Source organism: Ursus americanus, chromosome 20 (assembly GCF_024610735.1).
Source record: "Ursus americanus isolate L20-20 chromosome 20, mUrsAme1.1.p, whole genome shotgun sequence".
Classification (NCBI taxonomy): Eukaryota; Metazoa; Chordata; class Mammalia; order Carnivora; family Ursidae; genus Ursus; species Ursus americanus.
Window position 1 is genome coordinate 12,300,153 of NC_142146.1, and position 27,277 is coordinate 12,327,429.

General features: G+C 53.8%; 2 protein-coding genes and 1 long non-coding RNA gene across 5 annotated transcripts in view; 1 reads left to right on the forward strand and 2 right to left on the reverse strand.

The window, feature by feature from the left end:
- Nucleotides 1–240: 240 nt before the first annotated feature.
- HHATL (hedgehog acyltransferase like) lies at nucleotides 241–9,700 on the reverse strand. 3 transcript variants are annotated; one of them, XM_045776129.2, is made up of 13 exons: nucleotides 9,576–9,700; nucleotides 8,129–8,242; nucleotides 7,724–7,842; nucleotides 7,252–7,319; nucleotides 6,593–6,706; nucleotides 6,282–6,476; nucleotides 5,708–5,917; nucleotides 5,190–5,361; nucleotides 4,566–4,710; nucleotides 4,411–4,446; nucleotides 1,230–1,431; nucleotides 675–816; nucleotides 241–473 (listed from the first exon to the last, which is right to left on the reverse strand). In XM_045776129.2, the coding sequence occupies exons 2-13, from the start codon at nucleotides 8,134–8,136 to the stop codon at nucleotides 352–354; spliced, it is 1,533 nt and encodes a 510-aa protein (XP_045632085.2). In that variant the 5' UTR covers nucleotides 8,137–8,242; nucleotides 9,576–9,700; the 3' UTR covers nucleotides 241–351. The 3 variants fall into 3 exon arrangements, with proteins under 3 accessions (XP_045632085.2, XP_087726252.1, XP_087726253.1); XM_087870126.1 differs by having other exon boundaries at nucleotides 4,566–4,734; XM_087870127.1 differs by lacking the exon at nucleotides 6,593–6,706 and having other exon boundaries at nucleotides 4,566–4,734.
- On the forward strand, nucleotides 9,644–26,938 carry LOC148108370 (uncharacterized). Its single transcript, XR_015727838.1, has 3 exons — nucleotides 9,644–9,727; nucleotides 22,670–22,837; nucleotides 22,943–26,938. It is a non-coding gene; the product is annotated as an uncharacterized LOC148108370 (long non-coding RNA).
- The window catches only part of CCDC13 (coiled-coil domain containing 13), a 43,118-nt gene continuing 26,273 nt past the window's right edge, over nucleotides 10,433–27,277 (reverse strand). Inside the window, exons 13-15 of the mRNA XM_045776135.2 lie at nucleotides 19,557–19,711; nucleotides 16,558–16,672; nucleotides 10,433–16,002 (exon numbers count right to left, since the gene is read on the reverse strand). Of these exons, the coding sequence (XP_045632091.2) occupies nucleotides 15,801–16,002; nucleotides 16,558–16,672; nucleotides 19,557–19,711 (472 nt within the window). The 3' untranslated portion in view covers nucleotides 10,433–15,800. The remainder of the gene's footprint in view (nucleotides 16,003–16,557; nucleotides 16,673–19,556; nucleotides 19,712–27,277) is intronic.

Sequence of the window (27,277 nt, forward strand, 5' to 3'; positions counted from 1 at the left end):
GCTCAGGGTCTGGTCAGGTCCTCCAAGAGTCAGTGACCAGGTGGAAGATTCCAGGCTTCGGTGTTCAGCTGCCGGGTTGCCCAGGTCAGTGGCCTCCGCACTCCATGTGGGTATCTCCTCCGTGTTCTGTGCGCATGGAGAGCCTGACCCCCCTCCCGGGGCCCAGAACCCCCACCTCCTCATACAGCATGGACAGGGAGCCAGGAGAATGCTGGCGGAAGGGACAGGGAACAGCCGAACTGTGGTAGAAAAGTCTTTTATTCTAGTGGTCAGGCCCCATCCGGGCTGGCCTTGGCCCGGGCCTGGGAAGAGCTGAGCAGAGCCCATCCCTCTCTCCTCTCCCTCCTCCATCTACTCCAGCTTCTCTTTGTCCTGCTGCCCCTCCTCCATTGCCAGGGTCCGCTCTCGCTCCTTCACCAGCTGGACACCACAGTAGGTGACAAACAGGACGGCCAGAGTGTTCCGGGGGAACCCTGTGTGGGGACAAGGTCATCGATGCCTGGGCGCAGGACCCCAGCCTCAGTGCCTCTTTTCTTCTCATGCCTCTCCCTACTTGACTGGCCTGCCCCGCTGAGTCCCCAGGGTGTTGGGCCGGGGTGGGGGCATTTCAGGAGGTCACAGTCCTCAAGGTTGATGCCTGGCATTTTCTGTATCCACACCCCCCTGTCCCTCACCTGTGAGTAGCAGGCGCCTGGCAACCAGCTCTGTGAACTCAAGGCTGTTCAGGCTTACAAGGTTGTACATGATGATGGCCCAGAAGTTCATGGCTCCAAAGAGGGCCCGGACCCTGCGAGACATCTGCTCCGACAGAGAGGCCTGCCCAGTCCAGGAAAGCATTGGCAGTGGGGCAAGAGGGCCAGGGGAAAGAGGACACGGTTGGTTAGAGGCCCTGCCTACATGGCTACCCCAGGTCCTGGGGATGTGCGTGGGTCTCTGAGAGTCCCCAGGGCAGCCCTCCCTCATTGTTAAAGATGGAAATACTGAGGACCAGAGAGAAGGGAGGGCCTGACGACCAACACAGCCTGGCCCAGGTGTCCACACCCCGCAGAAAGGAGTGCTAGATACCCACAGGGGGAGCCATTGTCCTCACAGCCAGAAAGTTGTGGTGAGAAAGTTCTGGACTGGGGGTTCTTCAGCAACTCCAGGTGTGGCTGGAAGATTCCAGAGAGCAGCAGTGCCACCCCCTCCAGTGACCCAGCCAACCCCTGTCCCAGACCTTCCCCACTCACCTCAATTTGTGCTAGAGGCCCCCACTCTGCCAGCTTCTGCACCCAGAGCTCAAAGTTGAGGCCAAAGCAGTTAAGGAATGACCATAGGTAAACAATATCACAAGGTCCAAGCCACAGGGTAGTGATGGCAAATGTGGCTACAGTGGCCCCCAGCTCTGGGATCACCTCAGAGTGCTCCCCACCAATGTGGTCATACACATACCTGCAAGAAAGGCAGGAGAAAGGACCAGCGGGGGTGTGGGAGAGGGCAGCTGGGAGACGGGCAAAGGATATACGACAGGGGCAGCCCTCCTCAACACCGTCATCCCAGGCACGTCCAACATTCCTGACCTCAGATGGCTGCTCCTCCCCTAACCGACTTCAGAATGTGGAAGGCTCAGCTTTGAACTTCGGTATCGCCTCCTCCATGCCCCAAGCGATCTCATCCAGACCCAAGACTTCGAACATTGTGTCTCTAGCCCGCTCTCTGGACTCACAAGTCCAACTGTCACCAGACGTCTCACTTGAATGACTGAGTCCCCCATCCCGGTCCAAACCCTCTGCATCCTCATCTCAGATAATGACACTTCCATCCATTCAGTAGCATCCAGAAGCCTTGGTGCCATCTTGGACTATCGGCTCCCCTCTCCACATCCACGCCAGCAAATTCAATGGGCTCCACACAGTCCTGACTGCTGCTTGCCACCCCCACTATCACCACCCTTGGCCAGCAGGTCTTCTCTTCTCATAGATTATTACAAGAGTCTCTTTAGTCATTTCCCTGCCTCTGTCTTTGGACTCCACACAGCAGCCAGAGTCAGATCACATGACTTCCACAATCAAACCTTCCCCAATGGCTCCCCATTACAATGAGAATAAACCACTTCCCTACTAAGACTAGGAGATCCCACGATGTCTGGTTTCTGCCTCCCTCTCTGACCACATCACCCACCATTTCTCCCTCATTCTTGCTTTACTGGCCTTCTTGTCCCTCAGACAAACACAGCTGGTTCCTGCCTCAAGCCTATGCCCTTGTTCCTTCTCCCTGGAATTCTCTTCCCTAGATTTCCTTATCACTCAAGTCTAAATTCAAATATCATCGCACAGAGGCCTGCCCAGACCACAACTGTAGAAGCTTCTGTCCTGTGGCCAGTTTCTATCCCATTACACTTGCTTTATTTTTTTCATAATGCTTACCACTCTCTGAAATTATCTTATTTATGTGTTTGTTTACCTGTTCATGGTCTGTTTCTCCCCACTAGACTGTAAGCTCCATGAGTTCAGGGTCTTTGCCATATTTGCTGCTGTATCCCCAGTGCCTAGAACAGTGCCTGGCACATAGTAGGTACTCAATAAATATTTGTTAAATAAATTCAGTAGAAGACCCATTGAGTTACTGGTCTCTTCATGCCTTGACCTCTTTGTTTCCGATGGTTTCTTCTCCACACCATCTCAGCCACCCACTCTCATGGTCATACTCCAACTTTGTCACCACTTGAAATTTCATTCTTTCCTAGTTACCATTCTCCACCCAGACCCTCCTGACGTGGCCCCCCAGCTCCAGTTCTTCAATCTCATTGACCCCTCCCCCTCTTCCTCACCTTTGAGACTCTATCTTTACCACCCTCTTTAACTGGCTTAAATTCAATGAGTCATCATTATAAATAAACTAAAACCCCTTATCCTTCACTTCTTCCTTCTCACCCATCTGGGCGAGCCCCATCACCCGTGTTCTCCTCACCTGCACCCAAGAAGCTAAGCCCTGATAAGGAAAATCTCACAGCTTCACATATCAGAGCCCGTAAATCCACTACCTCCAGCCCCACCTGGGCTCTCAATGCCTAGGTTCCTCTAGTCAGCTTCTTCCGCCGTGCTCTGCCATGGCTACTCCACCTTAACTCTCCCCAGACTGTGAGTGGGTGTGGTGAGCTAGGCAAGAGGAAAGCAGGCACGAAGATGCTGCCTCCCTCCATGCCCAACCCTGCCACTCTCAGCTGGTGACCTTGCCTCCTACTTCCTGGAGAAAATGGAAGGCTTCAGGTGGATTCCTTACTTCTTGACACTAACCTGCCACCCTGCATCCAAGCTGGCTTCTCTTCCTCCTCCCTGGCCTGAAGCCAAGCCTCTGCCTCGCACTGGTTCCATCGCCTCCTCCCTCCTTGGGGACCTCACTCTATTAATTACCCCTCTATCCTGCCTCCCAAACTTAGGCTTCTTCTTAGCAACTAAGCATGCCCCACGATTTGCTGTCTTAAGAAACCTCACTTCTGGGGCGCCTGGGTGGCTCAGTCGTTGGGCATCTGCCTTCAGCTTGGTTCATGATCCCAGGGTTCTGGGATGGAGCCCCACGTGGGGCTCCCTGCTCAGCGGGAAGCCTGCTTCTCCCTCTCCCGCTCCCCCTGCTTGTGTTCCCTTTCTCTGTCAAATAAATAAATAAAATCTTAAAAAAAAAAAAAAAGACACCTCACTTCTCCCCTCAGCAACTCCTCTGTCTCCCGCTCAGTAGCTAGCTTCCCCAGCAGCATCTGACGCAACTGCCCCCACCATGCCTGAATGGTCTTCCTTGTTTCCAGACTGTCATGTGGTCTTGACTGTTGTGCTCCTCTGACAACACCTTTCAGTCCCTTCTGTCACTCTCCGTCTCCCCCAGTGGGAGTCCTCCCAGCTCCAATCTCAGGCATACATTTTCTTCTCTTCTTTACTCTCTCACCTTGGGACTTACGCACTCCCAAGCACTAAAGACCACCCTCCCACACTCCTAATGCTCAGAGCTGCATAGGTCCTCCAGACTTCTCTGAACCCCAGACCCTCAGACCCAACCACCTCCCTGAATCTCCACAAGGATATCTCCCAGATTCCAACCATTTCTTACACAGAAACCCTCTTTGGACACCACCCCTCCATCTCCCCAGGCAAATAGGAATCTGGGAGTCATTTCCCTCTCCTTCTTGATCCCCTCAATCCGTGGCCAAGTCCTGTCCAGACTCCCTGCTGTGTGTCTCCACTCCTACCATTTCTCTCACCTCCAGCGCCCCCACCCATGTCCTAACCTCTCTCTTTCACCTAGACCTCTGTGACGACCTCCTTCGTGCTTCCTCTGGCCCAGGGCTGATCTTTTAAAATGCGGACCCATCTCTGCACTGCCCTGCTCAGACGCCTGGTGGGATGACTGTGACCATTGCCCCACCCCACCCCAACTCACTTGCAAAGCCAGTCGTTGATGCCACGGTCAAAGTGCCTGAGGGATTAGAGCGGATGGGTGTGAATCAGCCAGGAGCAGCGCTCTGGCGGAATGGGGGAAAGAGGCTACGGGAAAGTGGGGATCCCAGCAGCGTGTCCCCCGAACCTCGCACTCACGTTTCAGCGAAGACATAGAGCGTGGTGATGCACTTGGGAGGCTGGGGCGGGTCCAAGTGGTCAAGGCGCGCCACGGTGTTGACCACGCCGAAGAGGACGGCCGCCTTCACCCAGTCGTACACCAGGTTTGAGTAGGCTAGGCCAGCTGGGGACAGGTTGTCGTCACTGCCTGGGGGGCGTCGCACGTGTCTCCGCTCCCTGAATCTTCCAAATCATGGTGGGGAGGCGCAGAGCCGGGCACTTCCCTACCCGGGACCTCTCTCCGCAGGTCTTAGGGGAGGTGCTGGCAGCTGGCCCACCGCCCCACGGAGACCCACCCCCCAGTTCCTGGGGGAGGAGCTGGGCCCTGTCCAGCCCAGGGAGACCCCACCAGGGCTGTGGAGATCAACCCGAGGCCCTTGTGAGGTGGGCTCTGCCCATACGACTCTGGCCTCACAGAACAAAGGTAACTCCAACTCCCAGGTATTTCCAAGAGTAAATCCGGCTCCCCCACCCTAGGACCTGGGAGCACCCTAGGTGCTGTGCCCTTGCAGGGTGTCAGCTCCCAGCAGTGAGGCCATGGGGTGCAGAGGGTCTGTCTTTCTGTCTTTCCCAGTCCCTGTTCTGGCCCGGACGTGCACCCACCGAGAGCACTGTCCGGGAGGCGGTTGGCAAACTTCAGGTCACTGGGGATGGTGAGGATGTAGAAGAAGTGGAAGAAGATGTCCACGGCCATGATGGCCACGACGCTGAGGCCGGCCTGGGTCCGGATGCGCCACAGCTCGCCCTCGCGCCTCACTGGCTCCACCTGGCTCATCTGGGGGATGCGAAGTGTCTGAGTGGGGAGGCAAGCCCTGCCGGAGGAATCCTGTCTGAATGGGGGGTCACCAACTGCCCGGGGATCCAAGGGTAAGGGGACACACACCTTCATCCTGGTGGCCCTGCCTGAGAGTGGAGTCACTTCTCCAGCCTGTGCTCCCTGTCTGAGCAGGGAATGTGGCCCCATCCCTGGGTTGGAGGAGGTGGCCTATTATGGCTTCATCCTGGAGTCATGCCTGAGGGTGAGGACACAGCCTGCCCTGGGAGCCTTAGCTGAGATGGGAGTCCCTGTCTGAAGAGAGGGACCCAGCCCTGTTCTGGAAGCCCACAGGGTGGCCGCTCACCTGGGCGTGGAAGCGATCAAAGGTCATGATGGGCCCGAAGAAGAAGAAAGGCAGGTAGAAGTTGTACTTGAGCAGATCAGCTAGGGAGTAGCGGCGGTCAGGGTGGGCACAGCTCTCCAGCGCAAAGCTGGTACAACGCAGCACCGTGAAACCACTTCCCCCGTGAAACAGCACCTCTTGAAGATCAAAAGTGCCTGTTACAAACCCGCTCTGGATGGGAGAGAACAAGCCGCCAGCTCACCAGGTGCCCCTGTCTCTGGGAAGCCCACCCAGCTTCCCACAGGGGCCCAGCCTTGTCCTGCCCCTTCCTCTCTTGTGGAGTCAGTCAGCACTGGCCACTGAGGGCTAATCCATGCTGAGTGCTTAGATAGAGCAGGGAACGAACTGGACACGTCCCTGTTGCAGTGGAGGGGACCACTTTGTGGGCAGATATGTGCCATAGTCAAAGGCTTGGAGACAGGTGGGAAAGTGAAGGAAATGCTTGGGGAGACTCGGAAGCAAGGGCTTTGGATAGGGTGAGAAGTTTGGGGTCCTATTCCTGCACCCTCCACCCTTGCCCCTCCCCAGTGCACACCTGCCAGGAGATTAGGGGATCCAGCTTGAAGGAGGCAAGGCTGGCCAGGCCGAGGCCAAGACAGAGCCAGGGCTGGCCCAAGAGTGAGGCCACATAGAGGCTGACACAGTGGCCAAGCAGCAGCAGCAGGTACCAAGGGCCCATTGTGCCCAGCACAGCCAGGGCCCCATACACAGCATACATCCAGGAGCGGAACTGCGGACAGGGAGAAGGAAAGGTTTATCTATCCATACAAGTGGAGGTGGGACCCCAACCCTTGTAGCTCAGGGAGAGCTGGCAGGGGAGGCTGGGGTGGCTCAGGTCCAGCTCACCTGGGGGGCAACCATCGTGCAGAGTTTAGCAAACAGCACATGTCCAGAGAGGGCGAAGACGATGATGTTGCGGAAGGAGGTGAACCACATCACCCACTCGAAGTCAGCCACGTCCTGGGGCAGGCCGGGCAGATTAAGGAGGGGCAGGGGGCAGGATGGGCTGGCTTTCGGCTGAGCAGAGTCCCATCACCTCCCCAGCCCCCATATTCTTATGCATTAGAGGACAGCCATGGCTGGAGGCTCTTGCCTTCCCCTCTGGGGGAAGTACCAGCCCATGTGAGAGAAACAAGGGGCACCATGTGAGCTGCCCTGGCTCTCAGAGCTCCCCCTCTGTTCACCATATTGCCTGACATTTCATTAATGGCACTGTTCCTGGGAAGGATGGTGCTGGAGGCCCCTGCCGAAACATGTCTCAATTTAATTCCTAAATGAGCAGCGTCTGGGGGCAGGCTGGATGTGGCCCCAGGAGGACACAGGATGGGCCGGTGGAGAAGTGGAAGGCTCTGAAGCTCAAGCCAGAGACCCTCCTCACTGTGAGCCCTCTGTTACATGGGAACATGTGGAATGGGGGGGGGGGGGGTCAGAAAGGGTCTGGGATGCGGGAGCCATGTCAGGGATCGGGGACCTCAGTCAGGGACACTGGGGTGTGGGGGACCTACCATCTTCCGGCCAATGTACTCCCAGCCAGGTCGCACAGACTCCCGGAAGGCCTTCCTGTGGGCCCCATCTGAGAACAGAGTGCGACCTCAGTGGGGGCTGGGGGGACTTCACACCCATACCCACACCTGCCCCTACAGCCAGGCCGACCCCCACCCTAAGGGGATGGGAATGGGTCTAGGTCTCTCTCTCTCTGCCTCTGCTTCTCTCTGGGTCTCATTGTGTGTCTCGGGCCAGGTCTCTGACTGTACCCCCGAGTGTCTGAGTCTCTGTCTCTCCGTGGCTCTGTGTGTAGGTCCTGTCACCGCCTCGGCATCTGTCTCTCCCTGTGACTGCACCTAGCTCAAACCAAACCCCTGGGCTTAGGGAATATCATGGGTCTGGAGCCTTTAAGTTTATGGCCTTGATGGGTGGAACCCTGAGGGCCGCAGGGGAAGGAGGGTCCCACCCCCTGCTCCAGAGCCCGGCTGTTACCTTGAGAAGCTTCAAGGAGGCCCCGACCAGCATAGGCCAGAGCCCCACTCAGCACCAGGGAGTATAAGCCCAGCTCCGCCGCGGGCAGTGCTGTCTTGATGCCCATAGCCTGGATGGCGCTGGGGGAGACAGATGGGGTGAGAGCACTGCTGCCCCCCAGCCCTGCCTAGCCCCACCTGATGGTCCCCCACAGAGGTGATGGGGATCCCATTCTGAAGAGAGATTGCCCCCCCTGCCCTTTAGGGATCGCATGCTATTATCCTACCCTCCCCCGTTCCCCACTCCTCCCAGATGCCATAACATCCAGGGCCAATTCCTAGCTGCTGCTCTAGCTCTCACCTTCCCTTTGAAGGCTCTTGAAAGCATAATCTTCTCTCTCAGCCTGCCTGCCCCACCTTCACTTACCCCTTCATACCTTTCAGGTGGACTGGTCCCCACCCTTTGCCCGAACTGCTCCTGCCGAGGCCTCAGATAACCTTCATGTGGAGGGACTCCATCTATGGTACCTCAATCATGTTCCTGGCCCCCAGGGTCCCCACCCCCGTCAGTAAACCTCCTTCAGTTCCTGAAAATGCCCCCACCCCCACCTCAATGCCCCATTCTCTGATTCCCACACCCCTCCCGAGCGGCCTTTACTTCCCTAAGATCTCCTGGCCTCCCAGGTCCTCTCCCCAGCATTAAGCTTCCTTACCTCTCATTCAGCCTCCAGCCTCTCACTGATTCCCATTGCCCCAGTCAGCCCCTGAGACCCAGCCTGCCACTTCCCTTGTCCCTGCCTTGTGTCTGTGGCCACACCAGCCCAATCTCTCAGTGCTTGTGTATTCAGGCCCTGGATGCTGGCTAAAGGCGGTGCTATTTGAAGAGGTGCCCTAGGGTAGTGGGTGTGGGGCCAGGCAGGGCCAGACAGGCCCCGGGACAGTGCTGGCCTCTGTCCAAGGTGCTGACAGGTATCAGGCTCAGGGTGAGCCTAGCCACTCCCTTCTTCCAGCGCCTAGTTCATCCCCAGGAGTCCGGCTGGGCCACCCCCTCCTATGCCCCTCCTATGCTCCAGCCTGGCCTTGGGCTTTCCCAAGGGTGCCATGGTTAGCAGACCCAGGGCCAAATTAAAGGAGGAACATGTCTAGGCACTTTCTTGGACTGGGCTGGGCCAAGAGGTGGCTGGCGTGGCCCCGTCTGCCACCCCTGACGCTCCCCCAAATCTCCCTTACCAGCACTGCAACCAGCTCTCCCAGGGCCCCCATAGTCAGCATTCTCCTCACTACATAGACAGAGGGATCATGGACCAGAAAGGGGCAGGGAACTGTCAAGGTCACACAGTGAGCCTGGGACAGGATTGTGTGTTCTCGGTGAGCCGTCTGGAATCCCAGATAAGAGAAGAGCATTGCTGCCCCTGCCCATACCGGGGGACTTCCCAGACTGACTTCTGCACTGCTGGCCTGAGGGCTGAGTGCCTCCTCATCGGCCAGGTGGGGGAGGGAGGCCTAGAAGATCGGGTTAATGGAGCAGGAGCTTGAAACCGGAGCACGGTGAAGAGCCCGCGAAATAGCTTTGTCAGCTGCCTCCCACTTGCCACTTTCCAATTTTAGCTCCCCATGGCCGGTGTGGGGTGTCCCCAGTGAGGCCTCCGTGAGCAGGGCCAGGTCTGGCCCCCGGCCTGGGACCTCTTCCGATAGACCCCCGGACCTGGGCCCCCATTGGATACAGCAGTCCCCCCTGCCCCCAGGTCCTGCCTGCCTCAGGTACACCTGAGATAAAGACTACTTTGGGGCCTGAAGTCTGAGATGAGGGGCTTGAGATGGGCTCCACAGGTCTCAAGGACCCCAGAGTGGCTGAATTCCCGGCTGGCACTGACCTTGAGGAGGCTGTGAGAGACCCTGGCAAGCTGCCCACCTCAGGGCTCCGGGGTCCTGCGTCCGACCGTGCGTCCGTCCGACCAGCTAGGCTCTGGGGCCACAGTGGGGTGTGTCCAGCCCTGGGGTCCCCACCCCCTCAAGGCTACGAGCGGTGAGTGGTGACAGCAGGAGGAGGGTGGAGGAGGGCAGGGAGGAGGTGGCCTTCCTGGAGCGGAGCTGAGCAGAGTGGAGCAGAGCCGAGCGCTGCAGAGCTGCTGGCCACAGGGAGCCGCAGGGAGGATCGTGGGGGTGGGGGGGAAGGGGTGGCCAGTGGCATCCTGGGCCTCACTTCAGCCTGCCTTTCCTGGTCTGTAGAGCCTGTGCCTCCCTCTCACTGCTGGCCAGGACTCCCCTCTTCCAGGAAGCCTTCGGGCAGCCCCCACTGACCTCTTGTGAGCCCTGCCCCCATTGCACGCACACGCATGCACACTTCATGCTCAGCTCCATACTCTAGCCTGCACCTTTACATGAGAACTCCCAACGGCTGTCCCAGGGCAGATCCATCTAGTCCCCTGCCCTGGTTCATTTCATTATGCCAAGAGTCCTAGCTGGCCAGGTATTACGCACGCTTGGGGGAGGACTGGCTTGACTAGTCGGATTGGAACTGGTATGAGACATGTGGCAGAGGGGGTACCATACCCCAGCCCTCTCCCATACGCAGTTGCCCAGGTGGAGGGGTGCTAGCAGGTTCACCTGGCAAGGCTTAAATAGGTTCCTGGAGTGGCTGGCCTCTCTTGAATCTCCCTAACCAACCAGGAGCCCTCTGGGAGCAGAGGGACATGGCCCTGACTCGTGAAAGGGGCAGCCAAAGCCTCAGCCCAGCCTTCCCAATGCGGAAAGGTATCCTGAAGAACTTGCCAAGAGGACAGGAACATCTGAGAGTCTCCCTTTAGGAGGAGGACCTCAGAGTCTAGAGGAGTTGGATGTACTTGTGCCACCTCTGGGGGGGCCAGCTCATGAAAGTGCAGTGAGCAGGACCTGCGGTCTGTGGGGTTGAAGGAGCTGTGTAACTGTAACAAGTCACAGGACGGGTCCTGGAGCTCCTGCTGATCCCTTACTCCAGCCATGGGCTCAGCGGAGGAAGGGGCTGTGCTCTCTGTCCCTCCCCCACCCCCTAGCAGGGTAACTTCCAGGGCCTGACCAAAGTCTGAGAAGGGGAGAGTCTCCTACCCTCCCGCGATGCCCTTAGGCAATGAGCTTCCTCCCAGGCAGACAAACTGGCCCAGAGGAAGAAGCAAGGAGACCCCAGAATACATAGCACAGAACGACACAGAGGCCTTCGTCTCTCGTGCCCGGCCCCAAGAAGTATACACCAGGATTACTGCACAGTGTAGGTGCTGGGTGAGGGCCGCCGTTGGGTTCATGGGCACTAGAGTGGGCCAGCGTCGGGGATGGATGCCTGAGCCAGGCTGCAGGGGTTAGGGAGGGCTTCCTGGACAGGGGTGGGGGTGAGGGTACACCTGAGCAGAGTCCTGAGGTGGAGTCAATGGTTGTTAGACGGACAGTAAGTTCACCACAGTAGCTGGGCGCAGTTCTAAGGCTTTACGTGGACTCTTTTCAATGTCACAACCCCTAGGGAAGGTGTTCCCATTTTCCCCAGTTGATAGAAGGGGATCCTGACACACAAGGAGTTCAGCCCCGTAAGCTCCTGGAGCTGTCACCCCACAGGGGCAAGAACCCCACTCATCCACCCTGGGTGCAGGCTGAGACCAGCGTGGGCCATCCGTCCAGTTGGTGCCCCCATGAGGCTCAAAGAGACGGACTCAGAGAAGCAGGTGGGGGCTTCGGCTCTGCAGTTCAGAGTGCCGGTTCAGTTGGCTGACTTGCGCCTGAGCCCGAGATCTGCCTCGCTGGTGGGATCCTCTTCCCAGAGCCTCAGATCCTCATTTGTAAATGGGCCTGCTCTGACCTTGTTGGGCTTTTGGGGGGATTCCATGACTCGCTCCACGAAGGGCGTGGCTCACTGAATTGCTCATACAGAGAGCCACAGATGCCGCATTCCAGAAGCCCAGAGAGGCAGGGCTCACATAGCAGGACCTGTGTACCAGGTGACCCCACGCAGCGGGGTCTGCAGGGAGCCTGGCATTTGGGGATGGCAGGCTGGATAGAGGGCTAAGGAGGCCTCTTGGACCTGGCGCTGGACAGTCCAAAGCCAGCTGTACGCTGTATGAGGGTGGTGTCAAGGGAGGGTGCCTGGCATGACCAGCCCACAAAACAAGGGCAGGAAGCTGACCGGGCTTCGACCAGCACAAAGGCCTGGGGTCAGCTTCCCGAGTGCTGCCAGGGCCACTGAGAAAGATGCAATGGGCAGGGGGACAATTCTCTCAAGTCTCAGCATCCCTTTTCATTTCTCGGTGTGTTGTTGTAAAGTCAAAATGCACAGAGAGTATCCTGTGTGCCTGTAATTGTGTTTTTGTGTCAGTTGTATGTGGGGTCTGTGTGTATGCTTTGCATTGCATGTTGTTTATGGCAGGTTTGCTGTATATGCGTGTGCTGCGTGCACTTTGTGTGTGCACGTGTTGAGTCTGTATGTATGTGATGTGTGTACTGTGTTTGTGGGTCTATGCAAGGCTCAGAGACTGTAGGCAGTGCCTGTGGAGAGGGGGTAGTGGGACTGTGGGCTCGCTGGTGGTGGAGAGGGAGAGGCGAGGCTGGTTCTGGCCACTGCAAATGGGGGCTCTGAGGAGGACCCCCACTGTAAGCCATCCTGTCCTGAGCTCCGAAAGCATGGAGGGGGCCTGTGGTGATGGAATATATTTGGGGCTCACATCAGCCTGAGCCAGGCTGTGACCTTGTCCAGCTCAGCTGCAGTGCCCGAGAGGCCTTCATTGGGATGGTGGCCAAGCCACACCCACAGCTCCGCCAGGTCTCACCTGTCAGTGTGGGAACCTGAGCACCAGGCCTGGGGTGCAGCCAGGGACAGTCCTCACGTGAGGCCTCTCCCCAGCCCAGCCTCTTGTCCTTGCCCCTCTCTCCTCCTCCTACCACCTTTGGTTCTGGGCAGGGACCTCAGTGTTCTCATCTGTGAAAGGCAAGTCCAGCTCACCTGCTGCGTACCGGCCGCCCACCTGCCTGAGGGCTGGGGAGGTCCTCCTCAGGGTCCCAGGGACAGATGGTGCTGCTCAGGAGGGGCCACAGGCACTAAGCTGGACAGACCAGGCTGCCCACTCCCCACTGGGCCCACTTGCATTAGATCCTTAGGGCTCCAGTCCTTGGCCCCTTTGATAATGTCTCCCTTCCTTAAAAAGTTCTGCTCCCCAGCTCTCCTGGGCCTTCCCCTTCACCTGCCATCCCCCTCTCCTTAGGGAAATATGGACAGCCCCCTGCCCACCCAGATCTGGGCGATGAACCTGGAAGCCTCAGCACAGGCGGTGAGAGGCTCTGAGGGGTTGTGTTCTGTCTCTGCATCCCAACCCCCCACCCCCCACCGTCCTGCTCCATCATGGCCCGATTTCCCGAGCCTCTCTGACCTGACCCTGAAAACAGCAAGTCAGATTCACCTCTGGGCCCCTCACAGGCCTGAAGAGGCTGGCAAGCTGGTGGCTGGCCGGCTGAGTGTGTGATGTCCTGTAAGTCTGTCTGCCCAGCCGGCAGGGGACTTCCTAGAGCTCACCGGACACCGCCGTCCCTGGGGTGGGGGGCTGCTCAACTGCTGCCTGCTGGACTAACCGAGGTAGTGCTGAGGGCCAACATTTATCGAGTGTTTTCTGTGTGCCAGCCGCTGCTCTAGCACTCGACACTTTTTCACGCAGCGACTCCTGCAGAGGGATGTGATGGCGGCCGGAGCAGCCTTGGTCTTGCTAAGCTGGGGTGCTGATGGCAGGTGCCAGCAGATGTGACAGGGACTCCTGGCTGGCAGCTCCACAGCAAAGCTCGCAAGGCTGCCCGCAGAACCTGTAAGTTGAGACAGTTGTCTTTATGCCCACAGTTGGCCTAAGCAAGGACTGGACGCCCAGACTGACCTCTGCAAGATGCCAGTTAATCAGTGGACCCCAAATGAGCAAACAAGATTTACTGTGCCTGACTGCCGTTTTTCTGCCCGCTCTCTCTCTTGAAAATCGTGTTTTATCTTTGTGGAATGAAATCAATCTATTGATACATGTCCCTTGTACAGAAGTGAAAGGCAACCTAATAATTAGCTACATGTCTTTGAGCTATTCTCTGACACATACAACAACAGCCCCTGAAGGAGGTTTCTGTTCTTGTGCCCATTTTACAGATGAGGACATGGAGGCTCAGGGAGGTTAAGCAACCCGCCCAAAGCCACACAGCTGTTGAATGGGGAGAAAGGGATGTGCCCCAGGCGCACCTATTGAGACCCTGTGACTTGATGCTATTGCCTCTCTCAGATGCAGCCTGAGCCAGGAAGGGTGGCCAAACCACCCTCGAGTGGTTAGAGTGTGGCTTATGCCACCCTGCACTTTCCTGAGGTGACCCCTGCCACTCTGCCCATCCCTGAGGAAGGGTAGCTGGTCCTCTGCCTGCTTCTCCCTCCTAGGGACTCCACTGAGGGCCAGAGCCCGCACCCGCGCACACTCAGATCCCCCCCGGGGGGCTCCCCCATGCCTGCAGGGGAAGGTACGGGCTACTCGGTCTGGTGCCCCAACTCTGCGTGGGGCCCACTCCTCACCGTCACACACCGTTCCCTCCTGGCACGGGGCCTCTCAGTCCCCCCGGCTCTGCCTGGCCATCTCCTTTCACAAGGAATCAGAGAAAAACTCTTCCTTTCCTGGGGCCCCTAGGACCCCGTCAGCTTTGCTGCTTCATCCTCATGGCCTTCACTGCACATTGCCAGGGGACCTCTAGACCTGAGTCATACCAGGCAGGGTCAGGGGCATCCTGGGGACAGGGGCAGCACATAGTTCCTCCACAGCCCCACCCCTGAGCAAGGGCCTGAGCAGATGGGTCCCTGGAGCCCCAGGTGGCTTCCCTGCGGGGGGTCTCCGCCCGGCACCGGCACGTGCGCCCGCACCTGTGAGTCACTGTGGTAGTGACTGGGCTTCCTGTGTGGGAGTGTGAGCGCATGCGCATGTGGAGGGCCTGTGAGTGCGGAGCCGGCGCTAGCTGGGGGCGCATGTATGCACCATGCAGCTGTGTGCTTCTGAGTCTAGGTATTTCTGTGCACCTGCTGCTTTGCGGGGGGTGGGGGGGGGTGCTGTGTGGACACTGGTGTGGCCAAGAGGTCTGGTCAGAATGTGTGGCTGTGGGTGACTTTCCTTAGGGCCACCCTTCGCCAGAGCTGTGAGTGCAGTGAGGCAGGGGTGACGCTGTGACCGTTACAGAGGGATGTGGGGGGCTCAACCCTATGTGGCCATGAGGGAGGAGCACCAGGCCTTGGCCTGGACTCTCTGACTTAGAACTCTCCTGCCCGGAGCTCCTGCCCAGCCCCTGCCCCTCCCCCTGCAGCCTTGTGCAAGCAAATGGAGGGGACTCGGGAAGAGCTGCCGGGGGTGGGCACCCCCATCCTGGGAATCGCTCAACTTGGAGGACCTTGCTTTCGCAGCCAGGAGGCCCAGGGTTAAATGTCAGCCCCGCTTCTTTCTATAAGCCTCAATCCCGGGGTTACTAGAGGACTAGACGGGGTCAGTTTCCACGGTAGATGCTCATTCACTGGGACCTGTGGCGATTGTGAAAATAATCATTATTATTATAAATCCGAGGGGCTGCGGCTAAGGAAGAGCCCTGAAGAGTGGGCTGACAAAGTGGCTGCGAGCATGTGCCCCCAAGTCTGCGAAGGTTGGGGGTGGCCACAGATGGAGCCGTGCAGAGGGAGCTGGGTGACGGCAGGTGTAGGCCCTGGTGAGGAGGGTGGGTGGGGCTGGGGGAGGCTTGCAGCTGGAGCCCTGAGAGGGGTCCTGTGCGGATGGATGGAGCCCTGTGGGCACACAGGGCCCAGCTAGGCCCAAGGCCAAGGGCGACAAGCACCTGCCCTGGGGGCTGCATCTCTCTGTCCACGGCCGGCTTGTCCTGGAGCTCTCGCTGGTGCTGAGCAGATCACCCGGCCTCCTCCGCTGCCATTGCCCAGCCTGTCCGGGGTCGCCTCCAGGGCTCTGCCAGGGCTTCTCCTTTGCCCTCCTGGTCTGAGGTGTTGGCTTTGCTCACCCTTGGGGAACCTCTTCTGGGAGAAAGGGCTGAGCTGATTGCCCCAAGCTGGCTTCTGGGAGCACATGGAGTCCTCTCCGGGCCTAAGACTGCCCCATCCCGCCAGGCTGACACTGGGCCACCATCCTAGTACTGTCCGCCTTCTGTTGCCGCAGGGCCTGCAGAAAGACCCCTTTCACCTGGCCCAGGGTCTCGTGGTACATTCGGAAATCCTCCTCCTTTCCACGCAGGGCACTGCCCAGGGCAGCCTTCAGCATTTCATTCTCCTCCACCTGGATGGCCAGCCTGGGCCACACGAAGAAAAGGCTCAGTGTGGCCCACGCTGGCATATGTACACGAGCACGCGTGTGTCCAAGGGTGCTGGGGACAGGGCTGCCAGCGTGGCTGCTCTCAAGGCTTGGGGTTCTCTCTGACCCGTCCCCTCCTCCCACAGACGCTGGGGGAATACCATGTGGGATTCTTCTCTGGACCTACCCACAGCCCTGGGCCTGGCACCCAGTAGCTCCCCCAAATGTTGGCTGCCTCAAGGATGAGTACTAATCTGTAGGGGTCCCCCCATCCTTCCTTGAACATCACTGCCTTTGACCCTGAAAGTTTAACTGAGAAAAGTGGCTTCAGCAACCCCAGCTTAGTCAAGCTCTTGGAACTTTGAGGTCATCAGAGACACGGCTGGGTCTCTCTGCCCTCTGATGGCCAGCTGCTGAATTGCGGGCTTAGAACCCAGGACCCAGCAGGCAGCCCTCTGGGCAAACAGAAGTCAGATGGGGAGGGATCCTTCTGCCCATGAAAGTACCTCCACCCAGACAATGCCACCCTCAGGAAGACGGGGCAGGAGAGCACCTGGTGGTCAGCTCCTCCATCTGTGATTCCATGGGCACATTGGAGAGCTGGGTGAAGGATGGGTCCTTCCTTTCACTCCCGTTCGGGTTGTGTCTGGTGTTGAAGGTGGGCAGACCTGTGGAGCAGTAGCAGCCACTTTGTGTGATGAGGCCGTGGCCCTGTGTAAATGCTTTCCTTCTCGCCTCTCCACCCCACTGCCTATGTTCTGCTTTTCCACTCACTGGAACATTATACTTCCTTCAAGTTGGAGGACAAGGCATAGCATAACATATTAAGTTGTCAAATCACTGCGCTGTACACCTGAAACTAACACTGTGTGTCAACTACTTACGTCAATTAAAAAAAATTGTTTTTTAAGATGCAGGACAAGGGCTGCCTCCCTCCAGAAGCCCTCCCTGATGCCTGCTTTGCATTGCCTTGGACTCACACTTTGGTCTCTGCTACAGCCCTGATTGTGTTTGCTTTATACCAAGGTGGTTCCTCTTGTTACTATCTCCATCTTTGCACTTCACAAGTTTCTGGAAGGCAGCCAGGCCTGAAGTCTGCTCTGCCTGTTGAGCCTGAGTCTAGATCATCCCCGCCTCTGATGCCCTCACACCACTGGGTCCCCCCTGCCTCCAAAGCCTACCCTGACCAGCAGCTCCCTACATACATACAAGGTGTCCAGGGTGGCCAGGGCCAGAGGTCACAGAATACTCGGAAGAAGAAATCAAAGGCAACTGGTGGGAATTTGGGCCCAATCCAGCGTCAGAAAACCTGTGCTGAAAAGGCCTTCAGAGGTGGTGTGGTTCTCAGGGATGGAGTGGCCCAGGGAAAATCACCTGGCATCAGGAGACTTGGCTTTCACCCCCTGCTGTGTGGCCTCGGGTAAACCATCAACCTCTCTGAGCTCGTTTTCTCATCTGTAAAATGAGGATAATAGTTCTTGCCTCTAGAGCTTTGTGAGGTCTGGGTGAATTCACATTTATACCTCAAGGCCTTGTGTGATCGGACCACCTCCTCAGTATTCTGTCACTTCTCTGACCTTGCCTCACACTCCCCTCCCTTCCCCCATGCCAGCCTCACTTGCTCCTCCTTGTTGTTCCTTCAAGCCTCCAGCCAAGCTCTCACCACAGTGCCTTTGCACTTGCTCTTCCCTCATGCATCCATATGCCTCACTCCTGCCCCTCCCACTGTCTCTGTGCAGATGTCAACTCCTCGGTGAGGCCTTCACTGGCCTCCTGGAAACCAGCTGCTCTCTTAGCACCTCCTCTCCCCTCCCCTCCCTCCTCTGCTTCAAGCCCCAGCACCTGCCTCCATCTCAGTTAGCATGTTTTTTACTGGTGTTTGGGTAATTATCCATCTTCCCCACTGGACTGGAACTGCCATGCAGGGACCAAATTCCAGAATCAGGTCTCCTCATTCTACAGATGGGGGGGGGGCTCTACTCCCTGAAGCGGTGGTGCTCTGCCCACGTCGCAGGTCAGCAGGGGACAAAGGCCACATGGACGCTTTCTCTCAGGCAGCCGCTCTGTGCTGTCTAGGCAGAACCAAAATGGTTTTTCCTGCCGTGGCTGAGCACCCCCTGGGTGGGTCACTCAGGACATAAGCCCAATGCCTAGAGACACCACACTCCTAGAGGACCTATTCTTGAGGGCCCCGCAGGGCTAAGCTAGAGGGACTGTCCTCAGCCTGGACTCTCAGAGGCAACTGGAAGGGCCCTTGAGTGCTGGGCCCTGCTGGTGGGGGAAGGGAAAAGGGCCCAACTCCTGCTCTGTGCCTCACTCCTGGCACATCCTTCTGAAATGTTCTGATCTCATCTGGCCTGGAGACAAAGGTCTGCGTGTCCTTGCTAGGGCAGGGGGTGGGGGAGATACTGGGGTGTGGAGAGGCAGGGCAGGGGGGTAGCACCTTCACTGCAGGGCCTGTAGGGGGTTGGGCTGGGGACATCAGAGGGAGGCAGGTCTAGTCCCTCCACACTAAAGGCTCTTCCTTCCTTGGCTTCTGGCTCTGGCACCCTATGCCCCCAGCTGGCCCCAGCCACACAAGATGCTGACTCTGCTGGTCCAGGGACCACAACTTAAGAATCACTGGGTTAGGGGCGACTGGGTGGCTCAGTCGGTTAAGCGTCTGCCTTCAGCTCAAGTCACGATTCCGGGTTCCTGGGATCGAGCCTCACATGGAGCCCGGCATCGGGCTTCTGACTCAGTGGGGAGTCTGTTTCTCCCTCTCCCTCTGCCCCTCACCCCACTCTTGTGCTCTCTCTCTCAAAAAAAAAAAAAAAAAAAAAAGAATCACTGTGTTGGAGCAATAGATCTTTTAGTTTAGGACAACAAAATCTCCCTCTGCAGCTAGGCATGGTCACGTGACTAGGATCTGCCCAGGGGATGAAGGCGGAAGTCACACAAGCAACCTTAGGATCATGCCCTTAAAAGGGGAGGAACAGGTTGTCCCCGTCCCCCTTCCCCTTCCCACAGCTGATGGGGAAGCTAAAGCAGCCATCTTGGGCCACGGTGGCTGTATGTTGAGCATGGTGGAACCCAAGACAGAGAAGCCTGGTCCCCAAGCCTAAGGAGAGGCCACTTCATCCCTGCTCAACTGCTGGGAAGCAGCTGACTCTTCTCCCGGTCAGGCACTGCCATCCTGGCCTCCTCAGCAGGCCAACTTTGCCCCAGGACCAACTCTAAACAGAGTCAGCTCGGGACAGAGGGTTAAGGGCTGGGGTAGGGGTGACCGTGGGGGTGGTAGCTGAGGGCACTTAGCGGAGCCACTGCCACCTCATAGAAGGGTTTGTAGGTGTCTGGGTCAGGGCCACCCGCAAGCCCTTTGGGGCTCCTGGTTCTGACTAGGAGGCCAAGGAAAGAGGACCCCCAGTAGCATGGGCAGGCAGAGCTCCACCGTGATGGAGGCCTCTGCTTCCCACATGCTTCTCGAAGGGACTGAAGTGGTGCTGCTGACCGGTTCCTCCATTAGCAGCAAGGCCGCCCCCCTGCCACTGGGGCCCCTGATCCAGCCCCTACCTGTTTTGCTCCTGGGGGCTGCTCTCTGACCAGCTGACGTCCTCCCAGTTTCCAAGCGCATCTTCTCCAGATGTTGCTCCAGCACCACGCTGCGTTGCCGCTCCTCCTGCAGCTTCTTCTCTGATTCCAGAAGCTTGCTGTTGCTCTCCTCCACCCTGGTGATTAGACAGGAGGGGCTGCCATACCCCAGGGTAGGCAGGGGCAGCCCCCACCCCAGTGGCTCTGGCTCTCAGAGAGGCAGGCACATCTTACACTGTGATGGTGTGACTTGTTCTTTATTTTTACTGCAGGAACATAGGAACATGTGTTTAAAAATCATATAGTTCTCTCCAAGGCTTAAAATGAAAAGCTTGCCAGCCGCTCACACTCCTCCCCACTCTCATTTCCGGCTCTCCAGAAGCAATCACTTAGAACACTTTTAGCTGTTTCTTTGAATATTTACTGCCATATTTCTACAGATGCCCATACTGCTATTTTTTAAGGTTTAAATATAATCTTTCGACTTCCTGTCATGCAACATGAGAATTTAGTTTTAGTTTAGCCCTCTCCCCTTACCAAACAGAATCACCCCTCCACCTCCCAATGTAGTTACATACCATTTGTCAGCTGAATTAATAGTAGGGGGTATATTAGTTTTCTATCGCTGCTCTAACTAATTACCACACACTTAGCAGCTTAAAACAACACACGTTTATTATCTCAAAGTTCTGGAAGTCAGAAATCCAGCAGGCTCTGTTGGTTTGTCTGCTCCAGGTTCCACAAGGCAAAATCAAGGTGTTGGCTGAGCTGGGCGCTTACCTGGAGGTTCTGGGGGAGAATCCACTTCCAGGCTCACTCAGGTTATTGAGAGAATTCAGTCCCATCTGAAGGACTAAGGTCCCTGTCCCCTGCTGGACTAGGGTCCCTGTCCCCAAATGGCTGGGTCATTTTCATCTTTTAGAGGTCACTTGGCCCTCTCCATCTTCAAGGCCAACCAAACACCCTTAGCATGCTTTGAATCTCTCTCATTTCTTCCACAGTATCTCTCTGACTGACCCCAGCTGGAGAAATTTCTCTGCTTTTAAGGGCTCAAGTGACTAGACTGGGCCCACCTGGTAATCCAGGATAATCTTCCTATTTTAGGGCCCATAACTATAATTACGTCTGCAAAGTCCCTTTTGCTGTATATCATAAAATATTCACAGGCACGACAGTGAAGGGCATGGGGGACAAATTCCTGTCTAGCACAGGGAGTCACATTAGAACAATTAATTATTCAGACATGGAGCATGGTAATGATCACATTTTCTTTCTTATTTAATTTTTTGCTTTTCTCGGAGTGATTGCTGTTTATTATTATTTATTTTTATTACTTATTATTATTTTGTAAAAGCCCATCATGAATTCACGGGGCTTGAAGAAATTGCCATTCAGGCATTTCACATAAAGGATTTGTCCAATCTCACTGGGGCTGGGGCTAAGGTCTTTCCTGTGGCTAGGTATGGCATTCCAGACTTCTGTGATACAAAAGGCTCAGCTGGAAGGCCAGGACTCCCTGAAATTTAACCTAAGCAAAGGGTTGCATACACACATGCAAATCAGTGTGGAGGTCTGGAAATTTACAGTGTTGGAAGAAGTGGTCTTCCACTTTGGTGAAGAGTCAAGAAGGAGCAGAATGGTGACAATTTTGAACAACATACAACTATTAACACAAAGCTGTATACTGACACAGTTATACAGCTACTAACATGACTCGTTCAAGCATGTTCCTTGAAACTTCATTTGCGAAAGCAAAAAAAAAAAAAAAAAGTCTACAGGTCCCTCAACAGAGGAAATACAGAATAAGTGGTAAATAGTCATACCACGGAATGTGATAGAATACAACAGGCTTCAACACAGTGGCTGCCAGCCTCATGTCCACAGGTAGCTATTTCAATTAAAATGAATGAAAATGAAATATAATTAAAAATTCAGTTCTTCAGTCACACCAGCCACATTTCAAGTGATCCAAGCCACATGTGGCTAACGGCCACTGCGTTGGACAGCAGAGTGAAGGAACAGCTGCAGCATCACAGAAAGTTCTGCGGGACAGCACCGCTCTGGCAAGGAGAAAGAATGAGGTAGAGCTCCATGTACAAACACAGATCTCCGAATCACGGGGCTGGAGAAGAAAAACAAGCGCCACAAAAAGGCATACAACAGGACGCCATTTATGTAAACACAGGACAAATAAATCGTAGTGGATTAACACAATGAACACACTCCTTAACCAGAAAAAGACTATGTACGGACCTGAAGAGGATGTCTGAGATGTATTATTGAGTGAGCTAAGTAGCAGGAGATGATGCATAATATATGACCTAATTAAAAATTTCATAACAGATTAAAAATTTAAAAACAAACAGATAGCAGTGCTACTGAAAGTCAGCCGGCGAGCTGACAACAGGGGTGCGCGGCGGTCACCGACTACTCAGCGGGGGGTGAGGGGCTTTCTTTTCTCCGTCGTGTATTTCAGCAACGTTTGCATTTTGTTGAGGTTTGTATTGTGTGTGCTAGGGGAAATCAGAAACTAACAGCAAACACCCTATCAACGCTAAAGCACTTTATGAATTCCAACAAAATTTAGGAACAACCAAACTTTTGGTTTCTCCTCCCAGAACGTGCCTTCCTCATCGTGAGAAATGTCACCACCAGACATGCAGTTGCCTGGCCTACACAGCCTGGTGTCCTTCTTGCCTGCTCTCTCTTCCTGGCTGCTTTCAGCTTCCAATTTACCAGCAGGCCCTGCTGTTTTCCTCTAAACACACGCCAGAGCCAGCTCCTTCTCCCTCCTTCCCCTGGGAGGCCTGGTCCGGGGCCGCTCCTCCCTCCTCCACCGACCTCCCCACCCTTTCCCTTTCTACTCAACACTGCCCATTGGGATTCTGAGGATTCTTCTTTGACAGTCTTCATTCTCACAGATTTGTTTCTTCTTCAATCATTAACTGGGCTAATTCGGCTCCATGCGTGTTTGTCATGGCTCTGGGGGTGACTCTCACAGCTCTCTCACACCACGTGCATCAACCTCCTGACCAGATTTTTTTTGACTTTGGAATTGATTTTTTTTTTAAGATTTTTATTTATTTATTCAACAGAGAGAGACAGCCAGCGAGAGAGGGAACACAAGCAGGGGGAGTGGGAGAGGAAGAAGCAGGCTTCCAGCAGAGGAGCCTGATGTGGGGCTCGATCCCAGAACGCCGGTATCACGCCCTGAGCCGAAGGCAGACAGACGCTTAATGACTGAGCCACTCAGGCGCCCCTTGGTAATTGATTTTTATTATATTTCAAGAGTCTGACCACATTGACCCAATGGCAGTGTAAAGTGAACAATATTTTTTTTTTAAAGATTTTATTTATTTATTTGACAGAGAGAGACAGCCAGCGAGAGAGGGAACACAAGCAGGGGGAGTGGGAGAGAAAGAAGCAGGCTCATAGCGGAAGAGCCTGATGTGGGGCTCAATCCCAGAACGCCGGGATCACGCCCTGAGCCGAAGGCAGACGCTTAACCGCTGTACCACCCAGGCGCCCCTAAAGTGAACAATATTAAGTAAGGCAAGTCATTAGAGAATGTTTTCATGTAAAAATTTTGCTTTCGTGAGGACTGCAAGTGTGGGGATACGGATAAAGGATACTCAGATAAGGAGGACCCCCTACCCAGGTATTAATTCAATGTAAATGATACAAAACAAACATACCTAATACTATACTACATACATAATACTATATACATAATTCATAAAGAGCTCTCTATGGACGTAAAGAAAAAATATAAATGACTCCCTAAAAAATGTGCAAGAGTATGAATAGATATTTAACAGGAAAGAGCATATAAAAGGCTACACACATGAGAAAAATATGCTCACCCCCACTTTTGGTTACAGCAAAGTAGATAAAAACGACTGAGATAATAGTGTTTCTTTACTAGTTTGGCAAAAATGTTATGCATTGATAAAACTTTGTAGAGGAGAGGGTATGGGGAAATGGTAGATAGTTCACATTATTAATGGGAATGCAAATGGATTCGTGTTAAAAGGGCAGTTTACCATTATTTGTGAACATTTAAATGGACACATTCTTTGATCCAGTGATTTCACATTCAGAAATTTAGTGATATACTCTTGTAAAAATGTGAAGATGTGTTTAGTGTCAGTCTATCTTGTAATAAAAATGTCAGTGCATATACGTGCACATATGTATATGCACATTATACACATATAGTTGCAGGTACCTTCTTGGATGTGCAAAGAAAACATTTTAGAAGTACTGACAGTTCTTTTCTATGAGGAATGGAGAATTGCAGGTCGGAAAAGGAGGCTTTTTACAATAAATAAGTATATGTTTGTAATAGAAAAACTAATTAAACTTCCAATCACATAGAGCAGGGATTTTGATGCCAATGTGAGGGCAGAAGCTGTAAAACTGGGCTCCTATAAGGCAGCAAGCTGCAAGGAAGCTCTCTGCATGATTCTGGAAGCCTCAAGAGTGCCTTGTTTGCGATAAAAGACTGAGACATCTGTAAGCCAGGAAAGTGGTAAGGAAGCTTGTAGTCTACCAGGACCTTAAGTGTGGGAGATGATGGGAAAATTGAAACACAAGGCCAGCGCTCATGTGCTCAGGAAATCCTAAACCAATAAATTAGCAGAAGTACCAATCAGAGCCCACTGAAACCCCCAAAGTCCCACAGAGACAAGAGCAGAATCATTCTATAGGAGCACTTTCATAACCCCAGAACTCCCACAAGAAAAAACCTCAAAAAACCAACAACACTGAAGACAAGCTCACAGAGATAACACAGAAGTACAAACCACATAGAGAAATTATTCACTGTGGGGAGAAGTCAACAGCCATTACTCAGGATCCTAAGTAATGAAGATGAGATAGAGCAACTCTAAAGGGATGAAGGAGCAAAGCAAGAAGTCTTCATGAAGAAGACTTCTTTTACACAAAAAAGAACTGCTAGAAATGAAAAAATACAGTTATTAAAATAGGTTTTGTGGCAGATGAAGTCCAACTGAAGAGATTTAGGGAGCTGAAAGGCAGATTTGAAGAAACTACGCAGTTATCAGCCCAAAATATCACGAAGTTTTAAGTACTGAGGAGGAAAAAAGAAGGTCTAACAGGGGCTGACTAGGCATTTCAGATGAAAAGAACAGAAACAATGGGGAGAGGCAACATATGGAGAGATGTCCTTGGCAATATATAGATTGAAGTCCTCGGAATGAAAAAGCACACCAACTCCTAAGTGGGAGAAATAAAATGAAATAGAGTACCTAGACCCATCACAGTGAGACCTCAAAATACCAAAGACAAAAGGAATATCTGAAAAAACATCTAGAGAGAGAGGACATAACTACAAAGGAACAGCAACCAAACTGACAGCAGATTTCTTTTTGGAGATCGCGGACGCTCAAAGACAATGAGCTATCATAGTCTTCTGGTGCTGACAGAAAGTACCCAACCATATAGAATTCTACACCAAATGAAATTCTCCTTCAAGAATGAAGATTCCAAAGTAAGCAAAGATGCAGGAAGTCTACCATCCATGAGGTCTCACTGAACTGAAGGATGCACTTCAATAAGAAAGAAGCTGAACCCAGAAGGGAGATTGGGATGCAAGAAGAAAGAGTGAGGGAAGACATTTTTAAGTGTGTTGGCCAAAGTCAATGAACACTGACTAATTTTTTTAAAGATGAATTTGGAGGGTAAATTTTAGAGGGTTTACAAAGAAGAATGCAATATTAGAGAAATATTAGAAACCAGTAACATGAAAGACACAAGTAGGGGAATCAGAGTTAAACACTGTAAACTTATCGGGGCGCCTGGCTGGCTCAGTCAGAGAAGCATGTGATTCTTGATCTCGGGGTTGTGAGTTCAAGCCCCACGTTGGCGGTAGAGATTACTAAAACAAAACCAACACCTATAAAGTTATGCTATTGCTCAAAGGGATAACATAGAAATCTACTGACTTTAGACTTGCTGAATTCTATGTTAAAAGTCACAGGTAACCACTAAAAGAATAGAGATAGGATGTATAACTTCCAAACTTGCATGGAAGAGAGGGAAATAAAACCTGACCTATCCAACAGAAAGGAGAACAGAGAAAAAGGAGCAGAAAAATCATGGCAAATAGAAAATACTAACTGAGATGATCAAAATATTTCCAAATATTACAAAAATGAAAATGGATTAAACTCTCCTCCTCAAACATCAATTCTCGGACTGAATTTCAAAACAAAGCCAAGGGGTGTCTGGGTGGCTTGGTCGGTTAAGTGTCCCACTTGGTTTCAGCTCATGATCTCAGGGTTATGGGATCAAGCCCTGCATCCAGTTCCATGTGGGGCTCCACACTTAGCAGGGAGTCGGCTTGGGATTCTCTCTCTCCTTCCGCCTCTGTCCCTCCTGCTTCTCTCACCCACATGTTCTCTCTCTCTCTCAAATAAATATATGAGATCTTAAAAAAATAAAAATAAAAACAAAGCCGATTATACGCTTTTCAAAAAGAAACATGTTAAGTGACCTCTGTCATGGCAGACTAAGCAGACTAGCCCCTCCTATCGTTAACAAATAGAAAAGTGGGTAAAATATAAGAAATAAGAAATAGCAATGTTCACAGACACTGGACAACAGGACAAGAGGCACAGAACACTGGACACAAGACTTGCGAGAAGGGAAACAAGGACGAGCTCTATTGTGGTTTTTAGTCTGACTGCACCGGGTGAGGGAGTAAGGGGACCCCAAGCAGAGCACAGCGGTCTCACTGGGATAAGGACACAGGGCTGGAGACTTGCAGGGAGCCTGAGGCCGCTGGAAGTGGTAGGGCAGAGTGTGAGAGGGGGAAGCTCTGCCTCTCTGATGCAAGACTGGAAGAGACTCCCCAGAAAAAGAAGGGAGTAGATACTGGGGATCTCTGAGAAGGGCAGGTCCTATACTTGGGGTGAGAAATCCAAACAGGTTTGGGGGCATCCGAATGCTTTCCTTGTTAGAGTGCTGGGAGACAGCAATGCCCTAGAGCAGAAAAGGCCATGTGTCTTGGCCAGTGGGCCTGGGACAGCCTCAGAAAGCTAGCTCCCCCACACCCCAAAATGACACAGAGCAGCAGAGTGAACCCAAGAAGGTCAAGCTAAGAGAAAATCACACACACATGACTCATAGTGAGTGCCCCCTTAAATTTTGTGCCCTGAGTGCCTTGCTGGCCTCACGCAAATCCCAGCTCTGCATGGGGAGACCCTGGAAGAGGAAATAGCACGTGGAGAGAAAAGTCAGGAAAGGAGAAGTGAGGCACCTCTGCTGAGCTTCCAGCAGAACCAGGCCATGTGGGTGATGCGGGGGTTGTGTGGAGTAGAATCCCCTAGGTGACCCACGGAACCACGAGAAAGAATAAACCATCGTGTTCGAAGCCATGGAGTTTGGAATGGTTTGTTACATAGCAATACGTAACTGAGTCACCCTGATTCACAATACTCCCCAAAACTCAGGTGCCACTCGAGGGAAATGGGAGTATGTATCTTCCGTGTGATAGACTAGAGGCTTGTACTATCTATCACATTTCAGTTACAGAAAAAGAATTAATGTTACTTTTCTCTTATCCCTGAGTATGTCTGAAATTCATATCCTCTTCATGGATTACATGGAAAAAAAAAACCACTAAAGCCGGTCACGTCTCACGGCTTAGGTACTGGCCATCCATTGACCACTTCCCAGCA